Source organism: Balaenoptera borealis (assembly GCF_965194805.1).
Source record: "Balaenoptera borealis genome assembly, chromosome: 20".
In the NCBI taxonomy this organism is placed as follows: domain Eukaryota; kingdom Metazoa; phylum Chordata; class Mammalia; order Artiodactyla; family Balaenopteridae; genus Balaenoptera; species Balaenoptera borealis.
Genome location: NC_138879.1, coordinates 55303521 through 55326611, shown reverse-complemented (window position 1 = coordinate 55326611; position 23091 = coordinate 55303521). Strand labels below are relative to the sequence as shown.

General features: G+C 41.4%; 1 protein-coding gene across 22 annotated transcripts in view; it reads right to left on the bottom strand.

The window, feature by feature from the left end:
- The window catches only part of ADPRM (ADP-ribose/CDP-alcohol diphosphatase, manganese dependent), a 385000-nt gene that overhangs the window by 55212 nt on the left and 306697 nt on the right, over positions 1-23091 (bottom strand). For 18 of the 22 annotated variants that reach the window (XR_014238652.1, XR_014238653.1, XM_082373310.1 and 15 more), the window contains 2 exons: positions 9491-14281; positions 6914-7110 (listed from right to left, as the gene is read on the bottom strand). Coding sequence is in view for 18 of the 22 variants with exons in the window: in XM_082373310.1 (XP_082229436.1) it covers positions 14225-14281 (57 nt within the window). In the remaining 4 variants the exon portion in view is untranslated. The remainder of the gene's footprint in view (positions 1-6913; positions 7111-9490; positions 14282-23091) is intronic. The other 4 variants (XM_082373305.1, XM_082373326.1, XM_082373307.1 and 1 more) reach the window with 4 other exon arrangements.

Below are 23091 nucleotides of genomic sequence, written 5' to 3'. Positions count from 1 at the left end.
CCCTGACCAGGGATTGAACCTGGCTCCCCTTCACTGGGAGCAAGAAGTCGTAACCATGGGACCACCAGGGACCACTCCTCTTCCCCTAGCGGCCTCTGTACGTAGTGAGTTGTTGACAATCCTCCTTATTCTATTGATAACTCATTGGAAAGCTGTGGGGTTTCTTTCCAATTCGGCCTCCACCATGGGCACATCCGCCTTTCCCAAGGATAAATATTAATTATCAGAGATATTACACTCTAAACCCAGAAGGTAGAAGAGAAGTATTTTTCTTACATCCCCAATGCTTTCAAAGCCTCCTCTCTACGTGTAATGAACACCTCATATCATTTACTTTTGATCAGTGTACGCGCGCCCACCCTTTCAAACTAGGACCCCCTAGAGCCTGCTGGAAATAAGAAGTGGGCCCATTTTCCAGCGTTATGCCTCTTAAGAACTGCCCTCATGACTACACTAAGACCTAACAGGGGCTTTGTAATTAGTTCTTGAAGAGCGAGATTCAATTCCTAGCCAGCCAAGAGCATTCTCTTCCCCAGACTCTGAATGGAGAGAAAAAGGATGGTTTTGTTTCTCTAGTAACATAAGATTTTACACTGAGAGATGAGAGTTGGAGCATGAGGTCTGATATTCAAGGTGGAAAGAACAGCGTGAGCATAGCACAGAGGTTGAAAATAATGCGTATAACCTACGGTTTAAATGAACATTGTTTAGAAATGTGAAAGCAATGAACTGTGGGTGTATACCTAGCAGGCACCAGATTATAGGCGATGTTTAATTATTTCCTTTAAAGATTGATTTTGTATTTTTAAAAATTACATGCTGCTGATTTAGAGAAGGATATTAACTCACTGGAATAGAATCACAAAAATCCATTTGTTTTTCCAGTTTCTGCTGCTACTTGGGTTAACTCCTTTCCCCGCCCCTACTTGATAGTGGATTCCCTTCATGACATCATGGTTGAATTCCATAACTTTTTGGTCCGTTTGGGTTATTCTGTCAGTCTGGTTTCCTTTCTCAGACTCCGTGTTGTTTATTTTAAAATTGCTAATTTCACGGTCATTCCAAAGTCCTCTTCCACCATCCCCCAGCTCTTCCCCCAACTACAGGGGCCAAACTCAACAACAGCACCTTAGAACAGGGAGGGTGGTACACACCAAGCTGATGTTGGGGCCCTGGGGAGGGAGAGGGGTGGAGCTTCTCCTTCCTGGCTGTCCAGTGGGAAAGTTGCTTCTTTCTGTTGGCTGCTGTTTCCTCTCTAACACTCAGTAGCCAGTAGCCATTGGTTCTGCTTGAGTGTCAAGTTTCCAAGAGAATGTTGGTTACTTCGGGGAGGTTGTCTGTTGGTGCTTCAGGGAGCCCGAGGCGGCCCTGCCCCCTGCACGTTTCCCTGGATTCAACTCCTAGTTGTGATGTGTTCCTCACCCTCCTCCCAGTAGCCACTCCAGACTGTCTCCGCATCCCATCTTGTTTATGGGGCCACCATGCCAGGTTTCAAGCTGTCTGGAGCTTTCTCCTTCACGCCTGGCCAGGAAACACACAGGTTTGCCACGTGAAATGAGGAGATCACTGGCTCCCTACTGGCATACCCTTCTGCCCTCTGCACCTCTGACAGGAGGCATCGTCTCGTCCCCTTTCGACCAAGATGATCTCCAGTCCCCAACCTAGTGGACGGAGAGGAGGCTCAGGCACTTTCCTGAACCCCCTTGATCCTCCTGGTTGCTCTCCCTCTTAGCGTTGTGGAGAACAGGCTGGAGCTCCTTTTCACCAACGTGACACTCCTTCAAAATGCCACCTCCTCTCCCTCTCGCCTCCTTTCATGTTGCCGTTGTGTGTGAGGAGTGGGTGGGTGGTACTCTCGTTACTGAATGGCATCCTTCTACACGCCCTGAAGGAAGGGGGCTGACCACAGAGCTGGTGGTCCTAGCAAGTGAGAAGGTGGGGTGCCTCGTAACAGCTGTTTTCAGCCGTGGACCTGAGTAGCCAATTGCAATAGGTGGCAACTGACAACCCCGTGTTACTGTTATGACCACCCTTCAAAGATATGCGTATCCCCTCCTACAATTTGGTTCGGATGTCAGAACTGATGATGCCACACACTCACCAAGAAGGTATGAAAAGTTTTATTACTTAGGGATTTGAGGTCTCTGGGGAGAGCAGAGCAGGACTCTTAAGTAGACCCCAAATAACTTCAGACATGGAGGAAGGGAGCCAGGCCTGGGTTTTTCAGGCAGTTAAGGAATGGGGGCCAGGGTGAGAGTTCTCAGGCAGGGGCAGGGGCTAGCTGGGTTTCATTCTCCTGCTGGCGCCAAGGAGGCTTTCTTATCAGTTTCCCCAGATGTGGGGTACAAGGGGTAGAGCTTAAAAATTGTCAGTCGTTGAACATAAAAAACGGGGCCCACAAGCACATGAAAAGATGCTCAACATCACTAATTATTAGAGAAATGAAATCGAAACCACAATGATGTATCCCCTCACTCCGGTCAGAATGGCCATCATCAAAAAGTCTATGAATAATAAATGCTGGAGAGGGTGTGGAGAAAAGGGAACCCTCCTCCACTGTTGGTGGGAACGTAAATTGGTGCAGCCGCTATGGAGAACAGTATGGAGGTTCTTCAAAAAACTAAAAACAGAGTTGCCATATGATTCAGCAATCCCACTCCTGGGCATATATCCAGAGAAAACTCTAATTCGAAAAGATACATGCATCCCAGTGTTCATGGCAGCACTATTTACAATAGCCAGGTCATGGAAGTGACCTAAATGTCCATCGACAGATGAATGGATAAAGAAGATGTGGTGTATATATGCACAATGAAGTACTACTCAGCCATAAAAAAAAAATGAAATACTGCCATTTGCAGCAACGTGGATGGACCTAGAGATTACCATACTAAGTGAAGTAAGTCAGAAAGAGAAAGACAGGGCTTCCCTGGTGGCGCAGTGGTTGAGACTCTGCCTGCCGATGCAGAGGACACGGGTTCGAGCCCTGGTCTGGGAAGATCCCACATGCCGCGGAGCGACTAGGCCCGTAAGCCACAACTACTGAGCCTGCACGTCTGGAGCCTGTGCTCCGCAGCAAGAGAGGCCGCGACAGTGAGAGGCCCGCGCACCACGATGAAGAGTGGCCCCCACTTGCCGCAACTAGAGAAAGCCCTCGCACAGAAACGAAGACCCAACACAGCCAAAAATATAAATAAATAAATTAATTAATTAAAAAAAAAAAGAAAGAGAAAGACAAATATCATATGATACCACTTATATGTGGAATCTAAAATATGACACAAATGAACTTATCTATGAAACAGAAACAGACTCAGAGACATAGAAAACAATCTTATGGTTACCAAAGAGAAAAGGGGGGAAGGATAAATTAGGAGTTTGGGATTAACATATACACACTACTATATATAAAATAGATAAACAACAAGGACCTACTATATAGCACAGGGAACTATATTCAATATATGGTAATAAACTGTAATAGAAAATAATCTGAAAAATAATATATATATATATATATATATACACATATATGAATCACTTTGGGGGAATTCCCTGGTGGTCCAGTGGTTAAGACTCTGAGCTTCCAATGCTGGGGGCCCGGCTTTGATACCTGGTCAGGGAACTAGGACCCCACAAGCTGCACTGTGCAGCCAAAAAAAAACAAACAAAAAACCGAATCACTTTGCTGTGCGCCTGAAACTAACACAATATTGTAAATCAACTATACTTCAATTAAAAGCGTTTGAAAAGAACGGGGCCAGATTCTTCATTACAGTTACTTAGACATTAGAGAAAACTCAGATGGCTGCTCTTCAAAGTCATCGCTGCGGAAAGCTGGTCTGGTCCTCCAAGGAGCAGAAACCAAGATGGGATTAACTGTGCAAGGGTTTTTAGGAAAAATGCCTGCGGGGGAAAAAAAAATAGGGAGCAGACCAGACAAGCTGGAAGAGCCGCCATCAGACTGTGACACACAAGTTTGACCTTGAGTGAAGGACAGAAGAAGAGAAGGTTTGATGGAAATGTCCTAGGCTGCCATGTCATCTGCAAAAGGATCAGCAAAGTCTGGGGATGTTTCTGTGCTGAGGTCGGCCATCCCAGGAGTCCCCGCCAGGAGGGGGTCTGCCTTCGTGCCCCTGCTGCATGCGGGTCTGAGCTGGGAGGAGCCTTGGCCTTTGTGTGCCCAGGTGGCTTCCCTGGCTCTGCAGCTGGGCCCCTGTCAATTGTCCTTCCTATAGGTGGAAGACCGGGAGGCAGTCTCATGTCCACCCCATACAGACACCTAGTCCAATGATTGTTTCATCGCTAAAATCATTTTGCAGCTCCTTTTCAGGGAGATGTCTTCACAGGATAGTATAGAAGCAATGAAAGGGCAGAGAGTTTCATAGCTTTTAAAAAGACCCTTTACTCTTGACCAAAACCAGCATCGGGCAGCTAGAGTACCCCTCTTAGTACTCATCTGTGTGGATTTGGCTATTGCACACACACACACACACACACAAAGAATCTGCACTTAAATGATAAAAGTCATCATTAACGACATCCCAAGGAATATGCCACAGTATCTGAAGGCAGTATCTGAATTAAAAGGAACAATTCCAGACACCTGTTGAACAATGGTAACATCGTAAGAATAATTGTACTGCCTTCCAACGTGACTTCACTGAGGTGGACCGTTCTCAGCATATATAGGATTTCGGGGACAATAGTGAAAATTAAAAATAGCTCTGCTTTATACCTTCATTTCTCCTCTGTGTGTGCACGGACAGACTGGTATGTGTGGGAATTATTCACCATAAAGCTGATGAATGGACTCTTCCAAAGCTCTGTGCTTAATTTTGTATTTTTGTTAATATTTGTACTTTTTATTAATATTAATATTTGTACTTTTTATTAATATTAATATTTGTACTTTTATATTCTTTTTATTTTCAGAGGGAGATTCCCAAATTTTATAACTTTTAGGATCCACAAAGCCTTCATCCACCCAAGGAATGTGTATTTGTGTCTGCACATCCTGGCTGTGTTTGTGTGTATTCCTATGGCTTCCTTTCCCCCATCCTCACACTTGGGTGCATATGGTTCTCCAGATGGGGTAATGCTCTCCTTCACACATGTTTTTAAATGTCTTTGGATTGTTTAACAAAAAGAAGTTAAAGGGTAAAAGAGGAAAAAACCTGCTTAGACAAATCTCTGAACCAAAGTGAGGGATGGAGGAGGGACATTTTTCTTTCCCTCCCAGGGAAAGTTTCCAGTTTAGTCAAAGTTCAAGCTTCAAGTTTCCACTGTAGTCAAATTTGGGGGAAATGATCTCTTTCTTCAGGCCACTAGAGGGCACCAGTGTGCAGACAATTGTCAGGTTTGGGAGGGGTGCTGAGCTCCACGGAGCAAGAGGGAAGGTGACTCTCACATTCCCATAGCCACCGAGTCCCTTTTCCTTTTCAAAACACCTCTTCCTACACTCAGGATGTTTCTTTCTGGATCTGAATCATCCTAGTATTTCCTCCTCGCCTACCCTCCTACGAGACTACACACCCCTCTCCTCCAGATTCCTTGTTGTCGTGACCATCATCTCTGTGGATGAAGGTTAAAGGACCCCCAGGAGCATAGACCAGGAAGACCTATGGGTCCCGGAAAGAACACTGAAATTATTATCAGGAGACCTGGACTCAAGTCCCAGATCTGTCATTGGCTGTGTGATCTTGAGAAAATCACTTTACCTCTCTGAACCTCTGTGTGCTTATCTGCAAAATGGCAGGGAGAGTCCTCTAAAGTTCTTTGTGTTTCTGAGAAAAAGACTGGATATAGTTAAGCATCCTCCTTTGAAGGCAAAAGCCTTGTTCTTTCCTGTCATGCTGAAAACCTCTCCTTCTAAAATTCTAAAACCTGCTTCCTTAGTATTCTTCATCAACTCCTGATGAATAAAATTTCAAATTAAGGACTTCTTTGGGTTTCCAGGCCAACATATAAGGAACTTGGACTTCTACTCTCCCACCCACACAACAGGAGAAAATATGAACAAACTGAAAATCAACAACTCTTCTTAGATCAATCAGAAAACTGACATCACAGGGCAAACTGCTACCCGCCCCCCTCCTGCCAAATGGAAGAGACAGACAGGTAGACAAAGAATCACACCTTACTGGAGCTGAAGACCAGGAGAAGAAAACTCTGCAGGAACCAGTACTGGGTTCCTTTTATCTAGTTTACAACATCAAACTTGCAACAAAAAATGACAAAGCATACTAAAAGACAAAAAACAGAACAAAACAAAAAACGACACAGGTTGAAGAGACAGGGCAAACATCAGAACCAAACTCAAGTGTGGCAGAGATGTTGGAATTAGCAGACTGGGAATTTAAAATGACTATGATTAGTATTCCAAGGGCTCTAATGGAAAAAGTAGACAACATGCAAGAACAGATTGGCAGATTGGTAATGGAAGCTGTGAGATGGAAACTCCAAGAAAGAATCAAAAGGAAAGGCTAGAGATCAAAACACCATGACAGGAATGAAGAACGCCTTTGATGGACTCATCAATAAACTGGACTCAGCTGAGGAAAGAATCAATGAGCTTGAAGACATCAATAGAAACTTCAGAAACTGAAGTTCAAAGAGGAAAAAGAATGAAAAAGATAGAACAAAATACCGAAGGGCCGCAGGACAATAACAAAAGGGGTAATGTACATGTATTAGGATTACCAAATTAAAGACTTCCTCTCTCATCTATTCATAACCACGTCACTCACATAGCTACATCACTCTACCCTGCAAAACCCAGAGCTGAACTAAGAAACCATGGTTTTGCTTGTAACTCCTAACATTGCCACACCTTATTAAATTATCTCTGTTTAAACAATGAAAGACTTCCCGAGGGATGGGTGAGAATTTGAGGCAAGGGAAAGGGGCTTACCTGGTTTGTCTGTAACCTCTTTGGACACATTAAACTGGGCTTGAAGTGACTTCCATCTTCTCCCATCTTCTGCCCAAATCTCCTACTCCTCAAAAGACAGCTCGTTCAAACCACTGGATTGTGACCAGTGAGCTGATATTTCTTCATGGTATCAACTGGAAAGTCATATCCCGTTTCCAATGGAGCTTTGCCTGGAGCTGGAGAAAAATTGGACCAGAGAGTTTGGAGTAGCATGTGGAGAGGTAACTTCCTTGCTGTCTCTCCAAGGTCACAGGCTTGAGGTCTGCTGACTATATTTATTTCTCCTGTTCCATCACTTTCTCTTTATTTTAATCACCTTCATTATAAATGTCCTCATAAAAGGCCTGCCACCTTCCATCCTCGTTGCTACCCAACCCCAGTCCCATCTGCATCCTGCTTAGGATTCTGCAGTAGCATCCTTCTTGAGAGGGACATTCAAAGCCATCTAAGTGAGTGGATCTCTCGCTGCACCCCCCCGACCCTTTCCTTTCTCACCAGCCACCATGTTCGTGCAACACTGAGCTGTTTGTCGTTATCACAACCCAAGGCATCTTACTTCCTTGTCCTTACGTATGCTGCTCCCTCTGCTGGAAAGATTTCTCTCCACTCTTGGACTAGGTTATCAACATCTTGCTCTAAGATTCAGCTCAAGTGCCCCTTCCACCAGGAAGTCTTCCCTGAGAAGCCAGTCCAGGTTTCATGCCTCTCCTAGTTTCTCCCCCATAACACAGGCAGACCTCTGCTATGCCACTTCCCTGGACTATCATTTCTTCCCTAGTCACCTTCAAGTGCCTGCAGGGCAAGAATTGTGTCCCTTTCTCTAAGCTTATTATCTAGTACAATATATGGAACATGGTTTGTTACATGAATAAAAGTATGAAATCGTTGACAGAATGTAAAAATCTCAAAAATATATTGTGAAAAGAAGGTGAATGTGGATCATGAGGGAGAAGAAAAGAAAAGAAGAAAAGCAAAGCAGAAAAGAAAGTAGGCAGGAAAGTTCTATGTACTGTTTTAAACATAATAATTGGAGGCATTAACATTTCAGTCCTGGTTCAGACTGTTAAGGAAATACAGTTTAAGAAATGCCTTTTGAAATGCATTTTTGAAAAACCTTAAAGATAAGAATCAGTAGAGCTTAAAACGAAATACATCTTTCAAAATGCTAAATCCACTTGTCAAGCCAGAAAGCAAAGAAAACATAAAAAGGTGGAAAGCATAGAAAAAGATGACAGAACAAAGATCAAACATAGGAGTTGTATCAATAAAAGCAAATGGATCAAGCTTTTCTATTAAAAGACAAAACCAATGGGGTCAAAACCCCAAACCTGAGTATGTACTGTCTACAATTTACACACCTAAAATAAAATGATCCAAACAGACTAAGATAAAGCATGGGAAAAGACATGGCTGAAATATTAACAAGGAAAAATATGGAAAATGGAAGCTACCATATTAATAGAAGACAAAGTAAAAAAATCTAAGGTAAAAGACATTATATGAGACAAAGTTTTTTGTTTTACTTTTTAATTAATTTAATGTTTTAATCAAAAAAAGTTAAACATGGGCACAGTCTAAATTTTTTTTACTTCTAAAAGGATATAACAAATATGTCAGGTCCTTATCCCTCATCCCCATCCAACATTCTAAAGGCAACATTTTTCAGTTCTTTTGGCTGTTTCTTATATGTAAGAAACATGTTAAAATTAATGGACATAAACAGACTTCAGTTGATCAATGATATTAGCTTCTTATATTGCCAGCAAAGGATTTTTTGTATACCCATTTTACCCTGCTCTCATTCTTCTGTTGTAGTTATATCACAATTTGGAGGTTTGTCCATATCCACTGTTGTATCAGTTAGGAATGTGCTTGGCTGCAAGTAACAGAAAACACATCTAGCAATGGCTTTCAGGCAGTCAAAAGCTGATGTGGTGGTTTTAAGATGTCCTTAGGGACCCAGGCTTTTTTTATTTTTCTGTTCTCCCATTTTAGGCTCGTAGTTTTTGCCCTCATGGTCACAAGACAGCTGCTACACCTCCAATGTTGCACCTATGTTTCAGGGAAGGAAAAAAAAAGGAAGGAAGAAGGGAAGCCAGAGGAGAAAGAAAAAGAAAAAGTTTCCGAGGAACACTTGGCTCATGTCTCATTAGCAGGCTCTGTGTCACACACCTCCAACTGCAAGGTAATCTAACATCGCAAGAATTTTTAGATAGGCACATCACTGCCTGAACAAAACTGAGGTTTGGAATCAAGGAAGAAAGGAGTGTAGACACTGGCAAGGTAACCAACAGTGTGTGTCACAGGTGTTTTTATTATTATCTCTATGTAAATAGTGCTAACTGCTTAACCAATAATTGTAAGTGTTTTCTTTCTTGTACATCTTTTTGTTTTGCCTGGAGTCAGAGCTTGCCTCATTATTTTTCATTTGCTTAAGGTTTTTTTTCCCCTTGAACTTGTGGCTAACTTTTCCCATAAATACCAAAAGCTCTGTGAGATATCTCTCAACATTATCTTCATGTGCTTAAATCCGTCAGATAATCTATCATTTCGAACCTTTTTCAGGAGACATCACTACTTGAGCCCTCCATCCTTCTGCTCCATCTCTAGGTTTGAAGCCACACTGTCAGCTGGGACATCCCTCCATCCCCTTTCCCCACTTTTCTGAGTCTTCGGTCTTTCATTTTCTTGAATTACGATCTGATTTTGTTGGAGTATATCCTTTAGTTGCTTTCTGGAAGGAAAAAAAGAGAAAAAGACATATGCTAGTTTATATATATATTTTTTAGACTTTTGCATTCCTACCCTAACACTTAATTGCAAATCTTGCCAGTCTAGAATTCTAGGTTGGAATTCGTTTCTCTCCAATTTTTAAAGTCTTTGCCGCATTGCTTTTTTGAAGTCCAGTGCCATTCTGGTTACTGATTTTTGCTTGTGCCCTGTTTCCCACCCCACCTTTCATGTTTTTAGGTTCTTCCCTTTATCTCAGTATTCTAAAATTTCACTATTGTGTGTATTGATGTATTTTATCACCCACTGTGCTGAGCATCTGGTAGGAAGTAATCTGGAACCGTTTATCCTTCAGTTCTGGGACGGTTAGTTTTATTGTTCCTTTAATAATATCTTCCCCTACACTGTCTTGATATTTGTTTTCAGAAACTGTGACAAAATTAGGAATTGGATTCTTTCCTTTTGTCTATTTCTTTATAATTTTAATCTAATTTCTTGAAGAATTTTCTACTTTGTTTTCCAAACTCTACTGAACTTTTCATCATGGTTTTCACATTTTTAATTTCCAAAGACTGCTTCTGCTTCACTGATCACTGCTCCCTGTCCCCATTATAAACAGGTTTGTTTCATAGATGCACAATATTTTACTATTTCTGAGCATACTGATTACAGTTTCTTTAAAGTTTAAAGAAATGAAACTTTAAAACTCTCTGCATTATTTTCACTTCTGCTGATTTTGTTTTGATTCCTCTCTTTTGTATCAGAAGCCTTCTTCGGAGGTCTCGTGATTCTCTGCTCTTCATATTTAAGAGTGAAGCACTGAATAACTAATTGAAAACTACATCCGTGGGAGTTATTGACTTCACTGTATGGTAAACAAGTGGCCACCTAGGTTTTCCTTTGGGAATCGAATGTCAATGTGGGTAGGTCTTTTCTTTGGCTGTGTGTAGAAGGATTCGGTTTCTCCAGCCTCCCTCCCAGAATTCTGTGGCTGATAGGAAATGTTCTTACCATTCTATGAACAGACTTTGAAACCTTATTCCCCTATGTTCAGACCTCCACCTCACCTGGCCCTACTCTATGGTCAGGGTATCTGAGTTTAAAGGCTCTCAGGTGCAATTTTTGAAAAAGTATTTTTCTCTTGCTTTATATTGGGGATAATTGCTGACTATATAGGATAGTGGTAGGCAGGGTAGGGGACACTGGATCTAATTGCTTCTTGTAAAGACTTTCAAATAACCCTCTGGTTGTCAACACTACCTCACCCCTGGTTTCTTTGGTATTTGCTTTCTCTAATTCCAGAGGCTTTCCAGCTCTCAGCCAGGCAATATTTCCTGCTTCTCACCAGTTTCCCCTCTGCCATAAGTGGGATAAACCTTTCTCTCATTGCTAAGCCATTTAAATGTCATCCGTTCATGCTCCCTTTTCATGTAACAATATTGTTTGGGGTTGTACAAGTCTTCTGCTTTCATCAAAGATGGAATTTGGCTTTCAGTTTCTCCTTGTTGTTTGGAATGATTTTGAAAAGAAATGAAAACCAAGCCACCTTTTCTCTATGATTTTAAAACTGGAAGCCTTATTTTGTTTTGACAAAAGTTACAACTCACAGAGAATGTGTCGCTGATAACAAACTTTTATCTGGGTAATAAAGCTGCATCAAAATACATAAAAACAAAATATTTGCTATTCATGGAGAAATTGACAGAATTAGAATGGTGGTGAGGAAGTTATTATACTCCTTTAAATCTTTGACAGATCAATAGGCAAAAATAGGGAGGTTGAAGATCTGAATAATATAATTAATTCATTTGATTTAAAAGATACGTTTCACAAAAGACCCCGAATAGCCAAAGCAATCTTGAGAAAGAAAAACGGAGCTGGAGGAATCAGGTTCCTGCACTTCAGACTATACTACAAAGCTACAGTAATCAAGACAGTATGTTACTGGCACAAAAACAGAAATATTGATCAATGGAACAGGGTAGAAAGCCCAGAGATAAACCCACGCACATATGGTCACCTTATTTTTGATAAAGGAGGCAAGAATATACAACGGAGAAAAGACAGCCTGTTTAATAAGTGGTGCTGGGAAAACTGGACAGCTACATGTAAAAGAATGGTATTAGAACACTCCCTAACACCATACACAAAAATAAACTCAAAATGGTTGAAAGACCTAAGTGTAAGGCTAGACACTATAACACTCTTAGAGGAAAACATAGGCAGAACACTCTATGACATAAATTACAGCAAGTCCTATTTGACCCACCTCCTAGAGAAATGGAAATAAAAACAAAAATAAACAAATGGCACCTAATGAAACTTAAAAGCTTCTGCATAGCAAAGGAAACCATAAACAAGACAAAAAGACAACCCTCAGAATGGGAGAAAATATTTGCAATTGAAGCAACTGACAAAGGATTAACCTCCAAAATCTACAAGCAGCTCATGCAACTCAATATCAAAAAAACAAACAACCCAAACCAAAAATGGGCAGAAGACCTAAATAGACATTTCTCCAAAGAAGATATACAGATCGCCAACAAACACATGAAAGAATGCTCAACATCACTAATAATTAGAAAAATGCAAATCAAAACTACAATGAGGTATCACCTCACACCAGTCAGAATGGCCATCATCAAAAAATCTACAAACAATAAATGCTGGAGAGGGTGTGGAGAAAAGGGAACCCTCTTACACTGTTGGTGGGAATGTAAATTGATACAGCCACTATGGAGAACAGTATGGAGTTTCCTTAAAAAACTAAAAATAGAACTACCATATGACCCAGCAATCCCACTACTGGACGCATACCCTGAGAAAACCATAATTCAAAAAGAGACATGTACCACAATGTTCATTGCAACACTATTTACAATAGCCAGGACATGGAAGCAACCTAAGTGTCCATCGACAGATGAATGGATAAAGAAGATGTGGTACATATACACAATGGAATATTACTCAGCCATAAAGAGAAATGAAATTGAGTTATTTGTAGTGAGGTGGATGGACCTAGAGTCTGTCATACAGAGTGAAGTAAGTCAGAAAGAGAAAAACAAATACCGTATGCTAACACATATATATGGAATCTAAAAAAAAAAAAAAAAAATGGTTCTGAAGAACCTAGGGGCAGGACAGGAATAAAGACGCAGAGGTAGGGAATGGACTTGAGGACACAGGGAGGGGGAAGGGTAAGCTGGGATGAAGTGAGAGAGTGGCATGGACATATATACACTACCAAATGTAAAATAGATAGCTAGTGGGAAGCAGCCACATAGCACAGGGAGATCAGCTCTGTGCTTTGTGACCACCTAGAGAGGTGGGATAGGGAGGGCGGGAGGGAGATGCAAGAGGGAAGAGATATGGGGATGTATATATGTGTATAGCTGATTCACTTTGTTGGAGGGCAGAGGCTAACACACCATTGTGAAGCAACTATACTCCAATAAAGATGATAAAAAAAAAAATTCAAAACTGCCAGGAGTAAAAGAAAAGTAGCCAAGGGACTTCCCTGGTGGTCCAGTGTTTAAGACTTTGCCTTACAATGCAGGGGGTGTGGGTTCGATCCCTGGTTGGGGAACTAGGATCACACATGCCTCACAGCCAAAGAAAAAAAAAAAAAAACCAAAACATAAAATAGAAGCAATATTGTAACAAATTCAATAAAGACTTTAAAAATGGTCCACATCAAAAAAATCTTAAAAAAAAAAGTAGCCAAAAGAATAATTTCTTGGGACTTCCCTGGTGGTGCAGTGGTTGGGAGTCCGCCTGCCAATGCAGGGGACACGGGTTCGAGCCCTGGTCCGGGAAGATCCCACATGCCGCAGAGCAACTAAGCCCGTGAGCCACAACTACTGAGCCTGTGCTCTAGAGCAACAAGAGAAGCCACTGCAATGAGAAGCCCACGCACGGCAACGAAGAGTAGCCCCCTCTCTCCGCAACTAGAGAAAGCCCGTGCACAGCAATGAAGACCCAATGCAGCCAAAAATAAATAAATAAATAAATAAAATTAAAAAAAAAAAAAAGAATAATTTCTTGATTAGATTTGGAAATGGTAACATGTATGTAATATATAATGCATATATTTATAAAATATCTACCTATAGGCATATGTATTATATATATAAAATGCATACATATATATTATATATGTGTGTATATATAATGTACATATGGTATGTATAGATATATTAGTCTGTGTTTTAAAAAATTGGGGTATAAATTACACACAGTGCAATTTTAAAATCTTAAGCTTGATGAATTATTTTTTGTTGAGGTGTGGTTGATTTGCAATGTTGTGGTAGTTTCTGGTGTACGGCAGGGTGATTCAGTTATACATATACATATATATCTATAATTTTTCAGATTCTTTTCCATTATAGGTTAATGCAAGATATTGAATATAGTTCCCTGTGCTATACAGTAAATAAATAAATAAAAGATATGTTTCAAACTCTGTACTTCACAGAGAATAACAAGAAACAAAATACAAACCTCAGTGATGGATCCAAGACCACATGAGAATGTGTTTCATGATGAAGTTGGCATTTCAGATCAGTAAATAAGGGGTAGGTTATTCAACAAATGGTGTTGGGAAAACTGGCAAATGATCTGGAAATAAAGAGAAAGAGACTAATGACTTTGGTCTTTTAGTTATTGCTGCCAATTCTTGGCAGGCAGTTTGACTACTGGGGCTTTCCCCAAAGAGTCCTCGTTCCCTGGTCTTTTGCACGCCACTATAGGGTACTTTCTAGGCATTCCAAAGAATAATCAGAATTAAGCCATTTGACTTCCTCTGGTGACTTAAATGGCTGTGCTATTTTGAAAGCCAAGAGGTCCTTCATACTTTGCCCCTCTTAGGTGATTGCCTTGCATGCGTTTGATAGCATGGAACTGCACATTGGATTCTTCCACCATGAGTTCGGAGGGGGCTAGCGCATGGGCTGAGAAGGTTGGGAACCCCACATTACTGAGCAAAGGTAGCTTTCTATTGTCAAGCCTTCATAAAGCCCTCTAATGCTGTCTGAGGACTCTCCTGGGGCTCCTCCAGCTATTCCACTGCCTCCTGAATGCTCCCAGCTTTGAAAAGGCCTTCCAGAGAGCCTGCCTTCTTTCTGCATGCCCTTTCCCTCCATCCAGAAGGGATGTGCAAAATATTTATCAACTTTCATTGTGTCATTGGCACCATGAATGATGGAATATCCATCAGTCTAGAAACTAGGTGTAATTAACCAGCCAGACCTGTGCCTAGTAGGTGAACATCAGCTCTCTCTGTACTAGAGACAGTCCTCCTACAATTCTCCCAGGAGCATTTCCCCCAAACTTCATTTTGTTTGAGGTGTTACAGTCTCTCTTAATTTTTTCCTCCTTTATCCCTTTGAATTTATTGTATGGTTGTCACTGCCTTCACTGACATGTCTGCCTGATACTAATTTTCCCAGTTTGATTTACTATGAAAGTCTCTTGAGCCAGTACATTTCCGGAGGGGGCAGATGCCTCTACTGGCAGAATAGAGAGGGGTGTGGCCAGGCACATCTCCAGTGGTTTCCCCATTTTGGAAGCATCTTTCCCTTGCTTTTCCTAAGCTAGAGCTCTCTGCGAACAGGGCTTTCTCTCTTCCCAGTTACTCAAAATCCTCTCCCATTTGATTATACCATCATCTGTTATCCCTAAGAACCCATCTGGTTGTTCTGTGTTCTGATGGCTGAAGAGCAAAGAGGATATAGGTGAAGGATCCCACAGGAGATTTAGAGCCAAGCCCGGACGTGGCCAGTATTCTTTCTGCCCACACTTCACTGGCCAGAACTCAATAGTGTGTCCTCTGACTACTGTCAGGAAGGCTGGGAAATATCATTTAACTTATTGACAGAAGGAAGAAGTGGGTTCGTGAGCATCTCATCAGTCTCTGCCTCACTATTTTCTCCATCCTGCGGGATGTGGTACATGTTCTAAATTGGTGACCAGTCTGTGATAGTTCTTCTTTCCTTTTTATGTAAAGGAGCATTTCCATTGGAGTAGACATGTTCTTCTTTTAGGCTGCTTGTCCTTAAACCTTGATATGCATTGGAATTGCCTGGAGAGGCTTGTTAAAAATGCACATTCCTGGCGCCACCTCCAGGAATTCCCTTTTTCCATAAAAGTTTGGAAATAATGTCAGCCAGAACGTGACAAAAGTTTTCAAAAGTTGCACTGGCCAAAATGTTAATGGTGGTTGCCTTTGGATTATGGGTGATTTTCTTTTTCTTTCTCTTTGTACTTTCTAAGTTGTCTGATATGAACATGTGTTATTTGTATAAATAGGAAGAGGAGAGGCTAATTTGTTTAAGTTAATGGATGGACCTTTCTTGTCAAGGCACTAACGCCCTGCTTGTCCTCTTCTCCGTCTCCTCGTCACATCTCTCAGCAGCAGTTAGTACACAGTACTCTCTCTTTTTAAAAAAAATCTTTAAAACAATTTTAGCAGCTTTATTGAGGTATAATTTGCACTCCATAAAATATGCCCCTTGTAAGTCGCCAATTTTTAATACATTTATAAAGCTGTGCAACCATAACCTAATTCAGATGTAGAACATTTCCATCACCTGAAAAGGTTCCTGCCTGCCCATTTGCAGTCAACCCGCACTCCCACCTCAGCCCAGGTAATTATCGATCTTCATTCTATGTAGATTTGCTTTTTCTGGGTATTTCATGTAAACTGAATCATGCAATATGTGGTCCTTTGATTCTGACATCTTTCACTTACCATAATGTTTTTGAGGTTCAGCCATGTTGTGACTTGTGTCCGTAGTTTCTTCCTTTTGATTGCCAAATAGTCTTCCAGTGTATGACTACATAATATTGTGTTTCTCCATGCACCAGCTGATGGACATTTGGACTGTTTCTACTTTGGGGCTTTTATGAGTAATGCTTCTAGGAACATATGCCTACAAGTCTTTGTACAGATATATCGTTTTGTTTCTCTTGAGTGGATAGTTAGGAACTGAATTGAAAGATCTTTTAGGAAGTTTAAATTTAACTTTTAAAGAAACTGCCGAACTCTTTTCCAAGTGGTTATATCATTATGCATTCCCAGCAGTAGTGCTTTAAGATTTCAGTTTCTCCACAATCTCTCCAACGCTTGGTATGTTCAGTCTTTTGGATTTTAGCTATTTTAGTAGGTATATAGTTGTATCTCATTGTAGTTTTAGTATGCATTTCCCTAATGACTAATGTGTTGAGCAACCTTTCATGTGTTTATTAACCATTCATATACTTTCTTTGATGAATTGTCTATTTAATTATCTTGCCCATTTTTAACTGGGTTGTTTGTCTCCTTATTGAATTATAGGAGTTCTTTATATTCTGGAGATAAACCATTTTTTCAGCTATGTAATTTGCCAATATCTTCTCTCATTCTGTGATTTTTTTAAACTTTCTAAACAATGTCTTTTCAGAGAAGACTTTTTAATGTTTAGTGAAATCCAATTTATTAATTTTTATCTTATGAATTATGCTTTTGATGTCCTATTTAAGAAATCTTTGCTTAACCAAAGTTATAAGATTTCTCCTGTTTTTTCTTCAAAGGCTTTTTATAGATTTGGCTCTTAAATGTAGAACTATAATCCATTTTGAATGGATTTTTGTTTATTATGTGAGATAAGGATCTAAGTTTAGCTTTTAAAAAAATATATTGATATCCAATTGTCCCAACATATTTGTTGAAAAAACCATCCTCAAAAAGAAAACACAAAACATTGTGGTAAAATATACATAGCAGAAAATTTACAATTTTGGCTAAAATTTTGAGTGCAAAATTTTCTTAGTGTAGTTTTAGTATAGTTTTTTTTTTTTTTTAGTGTGGTTCATTGGCATTAAGTGCATTCACATTGGGAGTTCTCTGGTGGTCCAGTGGTTAGGACTCAGTGCTTTCACTGCCATGGGCCTGGGTTTGATCCCTGGTCAGGGAACTAAGATCCCACAAGCTGCACAGTGCGGCCAAAAAATAAATTAAAAACAAAAAAAGTGCATTCACATTGTGCAACCATCACCACCATCCACCTCCAGAGCTATTTTCATCCTCCAACACTGAAACTCTATACTCATTAAGAACAATAACTCCCCATTTCCCCTCTCCTCCAACCCCTGGCAACCACCATTCTACTTTCTGTCTCTATGAATTTGACTATTATAGGTACCTCGTATTAGTGAGACCATGCGATATTTGTCCTTTTGCGATTGACTTGTTTCACTTAGCATAATATCTTCATCCATGTTGTAGCATGTGTCAGAATTTCCTTCCTTTTCATGGCTGAATAATATTTCATTGTATGTATAGCACATACTTTGTTTATCTATTCATCTGCTGATGGACACCTGGGTTGCTTCCAATTTGAGGTTATTGTGAATAATGCTGCTATGAACATAGGTGTACAAATATCTGAGCCCCTGCTTTCAATTCTTTTGAGTATATACCCAGAAATGAAGTTGTTAGATCATCTGGTAATTCTATTTTTATGTTTTTGAGGAACCATTATATTGCTTTCCATCGTAGCTACATCATTTTACATTCCCATCAGCAGTGTTCCAACACATCCTCACCAATACTTGTTATTTTCCATTCTTTTTAAATAGTAGTCATCCTGATGGACGTGATTTAAAAAACATTATTTTTTTTTATAGCTACTTTTATTTTTATTTATTTATTTATTTATTTTGGCTGTGCTGGGTCTTCGGTTCGTGCAAGGGCTTTCTCTAGTTGCGGCAAGTGGGGGCCACTCTTCATCGCGGTGTGGGGACCGCTCTTCATCGCGGTGCGCAGGCCTTTCACTATCGCGGCCCCTCCCGTTGAGGGGCACAGGCTCCAAACGCGCAGGCTCAGTAGTTGTGGCTCACGGGCCCAGCTGCTCCGTGGCATGTGGGATCTTCCCAGACCAGGGCTCGAACCCGTGTCCCCTGCATTAGCAGGCAGATTCTCAACCACTGCGCCACCAGGGAAGCCCCTAAAAAACATTATTTTTGAATCCCTCTTTTTAGAACACTTCTTCACATGGCTTTGAGAAGTCCAAATGGCTACACTTCTTATTACCTGCTGGCCATCCTTCTCAGTCTCTTTGGATGTATTCCCCTCTTCCCCCTGACCTAGCACTTTAGACTTCCTCTATGCTCCATCCTTACACCCTAAAGAATTTTTAAAATCAAAACCTATAAATACTGTTATCACTTATATGTGGAATCTAAGAAATACAACAAACTAGTGAATATAATATAAAAGAAGCAGACTCACATGTTTAGAGAACAAACTAGTGGTTACCAGTGGGGAGAGGGAAGGGGGGAGGGGCAACATAGGGGTAGGGAAGTAAGAGGTACAAACTATTAGGTATAAAATAAGCTACGAGGATATACTGTACCACATGGGGAATACAGCCAATGTTTTGTAATAACTATAAATGGAGTATAACCTTTAAACGTTGTGAATCATTATATTGTACACCTGTAACTTATGTAATATTGTACAGCAACTATACTTCCATAAAATAAATTAAAACCCATAATTTTAATTATGAACGCATCCTGAATTTACTTGACAAACTCTCCAGTCCCAATCTTCACCCCAAATTCTAAATTTGAATATACAGCTACCCAAACAACACTTCTACTTTCATCCCTAACAAGCTGCTGAGAGTTGAAATATCCAAAGCATATTCTTAATTTTCACCCCAATTCTGTTGGGCACCCCTGCAATAAAGGGCAACATCATTTACCCATTTGCTCAGGACACATATCTTGGATTATCTTTCACTCAGACTCTCATCCCATTCAACAGAAAATCCTTCTAACCTACTTCAGATACATCCCGAATCCAACCACATCTCACATTCTGCACCGCTGGCATCTTAGTGCATGCCACGTTAACACGTCACACAGACCTGTAACATCCTCCTGTTTGTGTCCCTGCTGCTCCTCTCCTCTCTTCTCCCCTATGGGGAGAATTCCCCACACAGAAGCCAGAGCAATCCTTTGAAAACATTGACCAACCACGTCCCTCCTGCTCTCAATCCTCCAATGGCTTCCCTTGACCCAGTAGCATCCAAAATCCTTACCATGGCCCTCAAGGCCTACAGGATCTCAGCTCTGGCTGCTTGTCTGGTCTCATTTCTCACCATTCCTGCTCATGGCGTGTGCCCACACTGGCCTCCTTGTCCTTCCTTGAACATGTCAAGGCCTCGGCCCCTGCTGTTCCCTTTCCTGGCACGCTGTTTCCCTAGATATTTGCATAGCCTCCTCCATCACTTCAATCTGGTCTCTGAACAGACTTCATTTCCCCAAAGAGGCTTTTCCTGATTAGCCCTTATAAATAGTCACCCTGTCCCATCCTACACTATCATTTTACTTCTGCTTTATCTTCCATCCCAGCTCTTATCATTAACTGACCCAACACTGTATAATTATGTGTCTGTTTTCTCCCAGTCTTATCCCATGACAGCACAGACATTGTCTTTTCTGTTTATTTCTCTATTCCCCAGCACCTAGAATAATGCTTAGTCCCTGGAGATTTTATATTATCATTTTAAAAACTAAAGGGAATTCCCTGGTGGTCCAGTGGTTAGGAATCGGCACTTTCACTGCCGTAGCCCGGGTTCAATCCCTGGTTGGGGAACTAAGATCCCGCAAGCCGTGTGGCACGGCCAAACAAATAAATAAATATAAATTTAAAAAATAAATAAAGAAAAATTTTGAGGTTCCCAAATAAATTTCTCTAGGAACCAGTATTAATAAAAGATTTCCCTCTTTTTGTTTAATGCAGAGCTTTTCCTTTCTGGTTACATATTCAATAATAATCATACAAAATGTCAGTCTAAGCCCAGTGTCCTGACATTCTAAACTCCTTTCTCTGTTAATACTTGAAAAATCTCCCTGAGTACATCGCTGTGCTCATTCTTCCCGCTTGAAGTCATCAACAGGACAGCCCTGGTTTCCAAGCCTCTACCTTGATCTGTTCTCAGGCACAGCATCTGTGCCCTGCAGTGGGAGATGGAGAAGTCCCAGGAGTGTTGCTAAATCAGAAGACTGGCTTCATTATTATGCATCCCCAGTAAATCCTAAGCATGACTTATGAGACTCCTTTTAGGATGATTAAAAGAAAGAAAGAAACTAATGAGAAGATCACACACTTCATTTGTAGCAAACATTTTCAGGCAGTTTTCTTCCAAGATGTTTATAAAAGAAACCCAGGGGAGTGAAATGGGTCTCTACATCTTGATACTCTGAGTCAGAAAATTCAAGAGACCACATACTGACATCTTAGAGAAGAATGAGGGATGTCCAGGAGAGTTGAAACATAGTAATGAATGGTGTGTGGTGGATGGTAGTGTGTGTGTGTGTGTGTGTGTGTGTGTGTGTGTGTGTGTGTGTGTGCACGTGCGTGTTGGGTGGAGAGCTGATGTTGGGGAAAGATGAGAATGAGGGTAGGCGGTGGCCAGGCGGTAAAGCATCTACTAGAATCTTCAATGGTGAACTGTTGAAGGATTTTAAGCAAGGACATGCTTTAACGAAACTTGCATTTTGGGAAGATCCCTCCAGTTGCAGCGTGGAGATAGAGGGCCACACCAGAGACATCAAAACCAGTGACAAGGCCATGGTATTTCAGGGGAGACATAAAGGTAGCAAAGAGGACAGAAAGACATATATTAAAGTGGTAGAAATAACTTCATATCCTGGACTTCAAAGGCGCGGAAAGTCATTTGAAAGGATTCCAACCTCCGAAGAGTGGCACATTGTCCTCCCTTGGAGAGATACGCAGAAGATGGAGAATTACAGCTTTATTTATTTATTTTTTGACTGGTTAGCTAGTGAAATTACATCTTTGTTTCAAGATTTTTTAAACAATTTTTATTGGAGTACAGTTGCTTTACAATATTGTGTTAGTTTCTACTGTACAGCAAAGTGAATCGGCCATATGTACACATATATTCCCTCCTTTTTGGATTTCCTTCCCAGTTAGGTCACCACAGAGCACTGAGTAGAGTTCCCTGTGCTATACAGTAGGTTCTCATTAGTTATCTACCTTATACACAGTAGTGTATACGTGTCAATCCCAATTTCATCATTCCTCCCACCACCACCCCTTCCCCCCTTGGTGTCCATATGTTTGTTCTCTACATCTGTGTCTCTATTTCTGCTTTGCAAATAAGATGATCTATACCAATTTTCTAGATTCCACATATATGTGTTAATATACGATATTTATTTTCTCTTTCTGGCTTACGAGAATTATAGCTTTAGATCTTTAGTTACCTCTGCAAACTCTAAGAACTTTCTCAGGGCACTAAGGTCTACTCTCTGCAGATAAGATGAGCAGAGAGTAGGTTCTCCTTAGGTTCTGATGATATGGACAGGCCTGTGTGGCCCCCTCAGGACCATGACCTATTAGAAGAGCTTTCCAGCAGGAGACAGAAAGTGGAGTTTTCCAAACCTACTCAGTAAACCTTCTTCTCACCAACTTTCCTCAACCGTAGTAATGAGGGCAGTAAGCCAGGGAGAGATGGATGCCAGGAGAATCCTTTAGCATCCTGCCAAGCAAAGCAGTGGACCAACTTTGAGATGACAAAACGTGAGATGCAGACAGGTCACCGTGCTGTCAGAAGGCTGGCTGCAAGCCCCCCACGGCACCTCCTCCAGAAGCATCACACAAGCCCATTCTTCTCCAGGGCCAGACCCGGGACCCTGCACGGATCTCCGTCTGAGCTGCGATTTCCTGCCAACCAATCTTTCCTAGCATGTGTCTGCTGGAATAATCTGTCCCAAACCCACACGCTGGAGGCTACTGAGTTGTTTTCTTTTTAAGAGCAGGACTTCATACCAGACAGCAGCCCCATGCGATTATTCTCCGTCTGCCGACTCTTCTCCACCAACCTCCAACAGATTCTTCTCCACCTTTCTCTGCTCTGCTCTGTGTCCCATATCGCCCCAGGCTCTCTTCTCCACCTTTCTCTGCTCTGCTCTGTGTCCCATAATCGCCCCAGGCTCTCTTTCCATATGGTTTCTGATTGGGTTCAGCTGATAGGAAGTTTGGGCAAGAGGCTGGAAACTGGAGGAAAGGGAGGTCAGGATACGTCTTTCCTTCATCCTCCCATCTCGGGCACTTCGACTTCGGCTTCCCTCCACGACTGCAGCCCCCCAGGTGGTCCCTCCTCTACTGTTCCAACACCTACGGGCTCTGCGAACAAACTTCCTCCCCATGTTGGCTTCAGCCCCAGGGATGGCCATGGCTTCTCTCTGCTGCTGGTGTCTGGGTAACTCCTCATCCCTTTTTTGTCTCCCAGACCCAGGCTAGCTCTCTGGGAGTGGCCTCTTCATGTATTTGTCTTCATCTGAGCCATGTGCAGTGAATTCGGCTTCCTGCAGAGACTCTGACAGAGTACAGCTGCAGTGACTCACGCTTG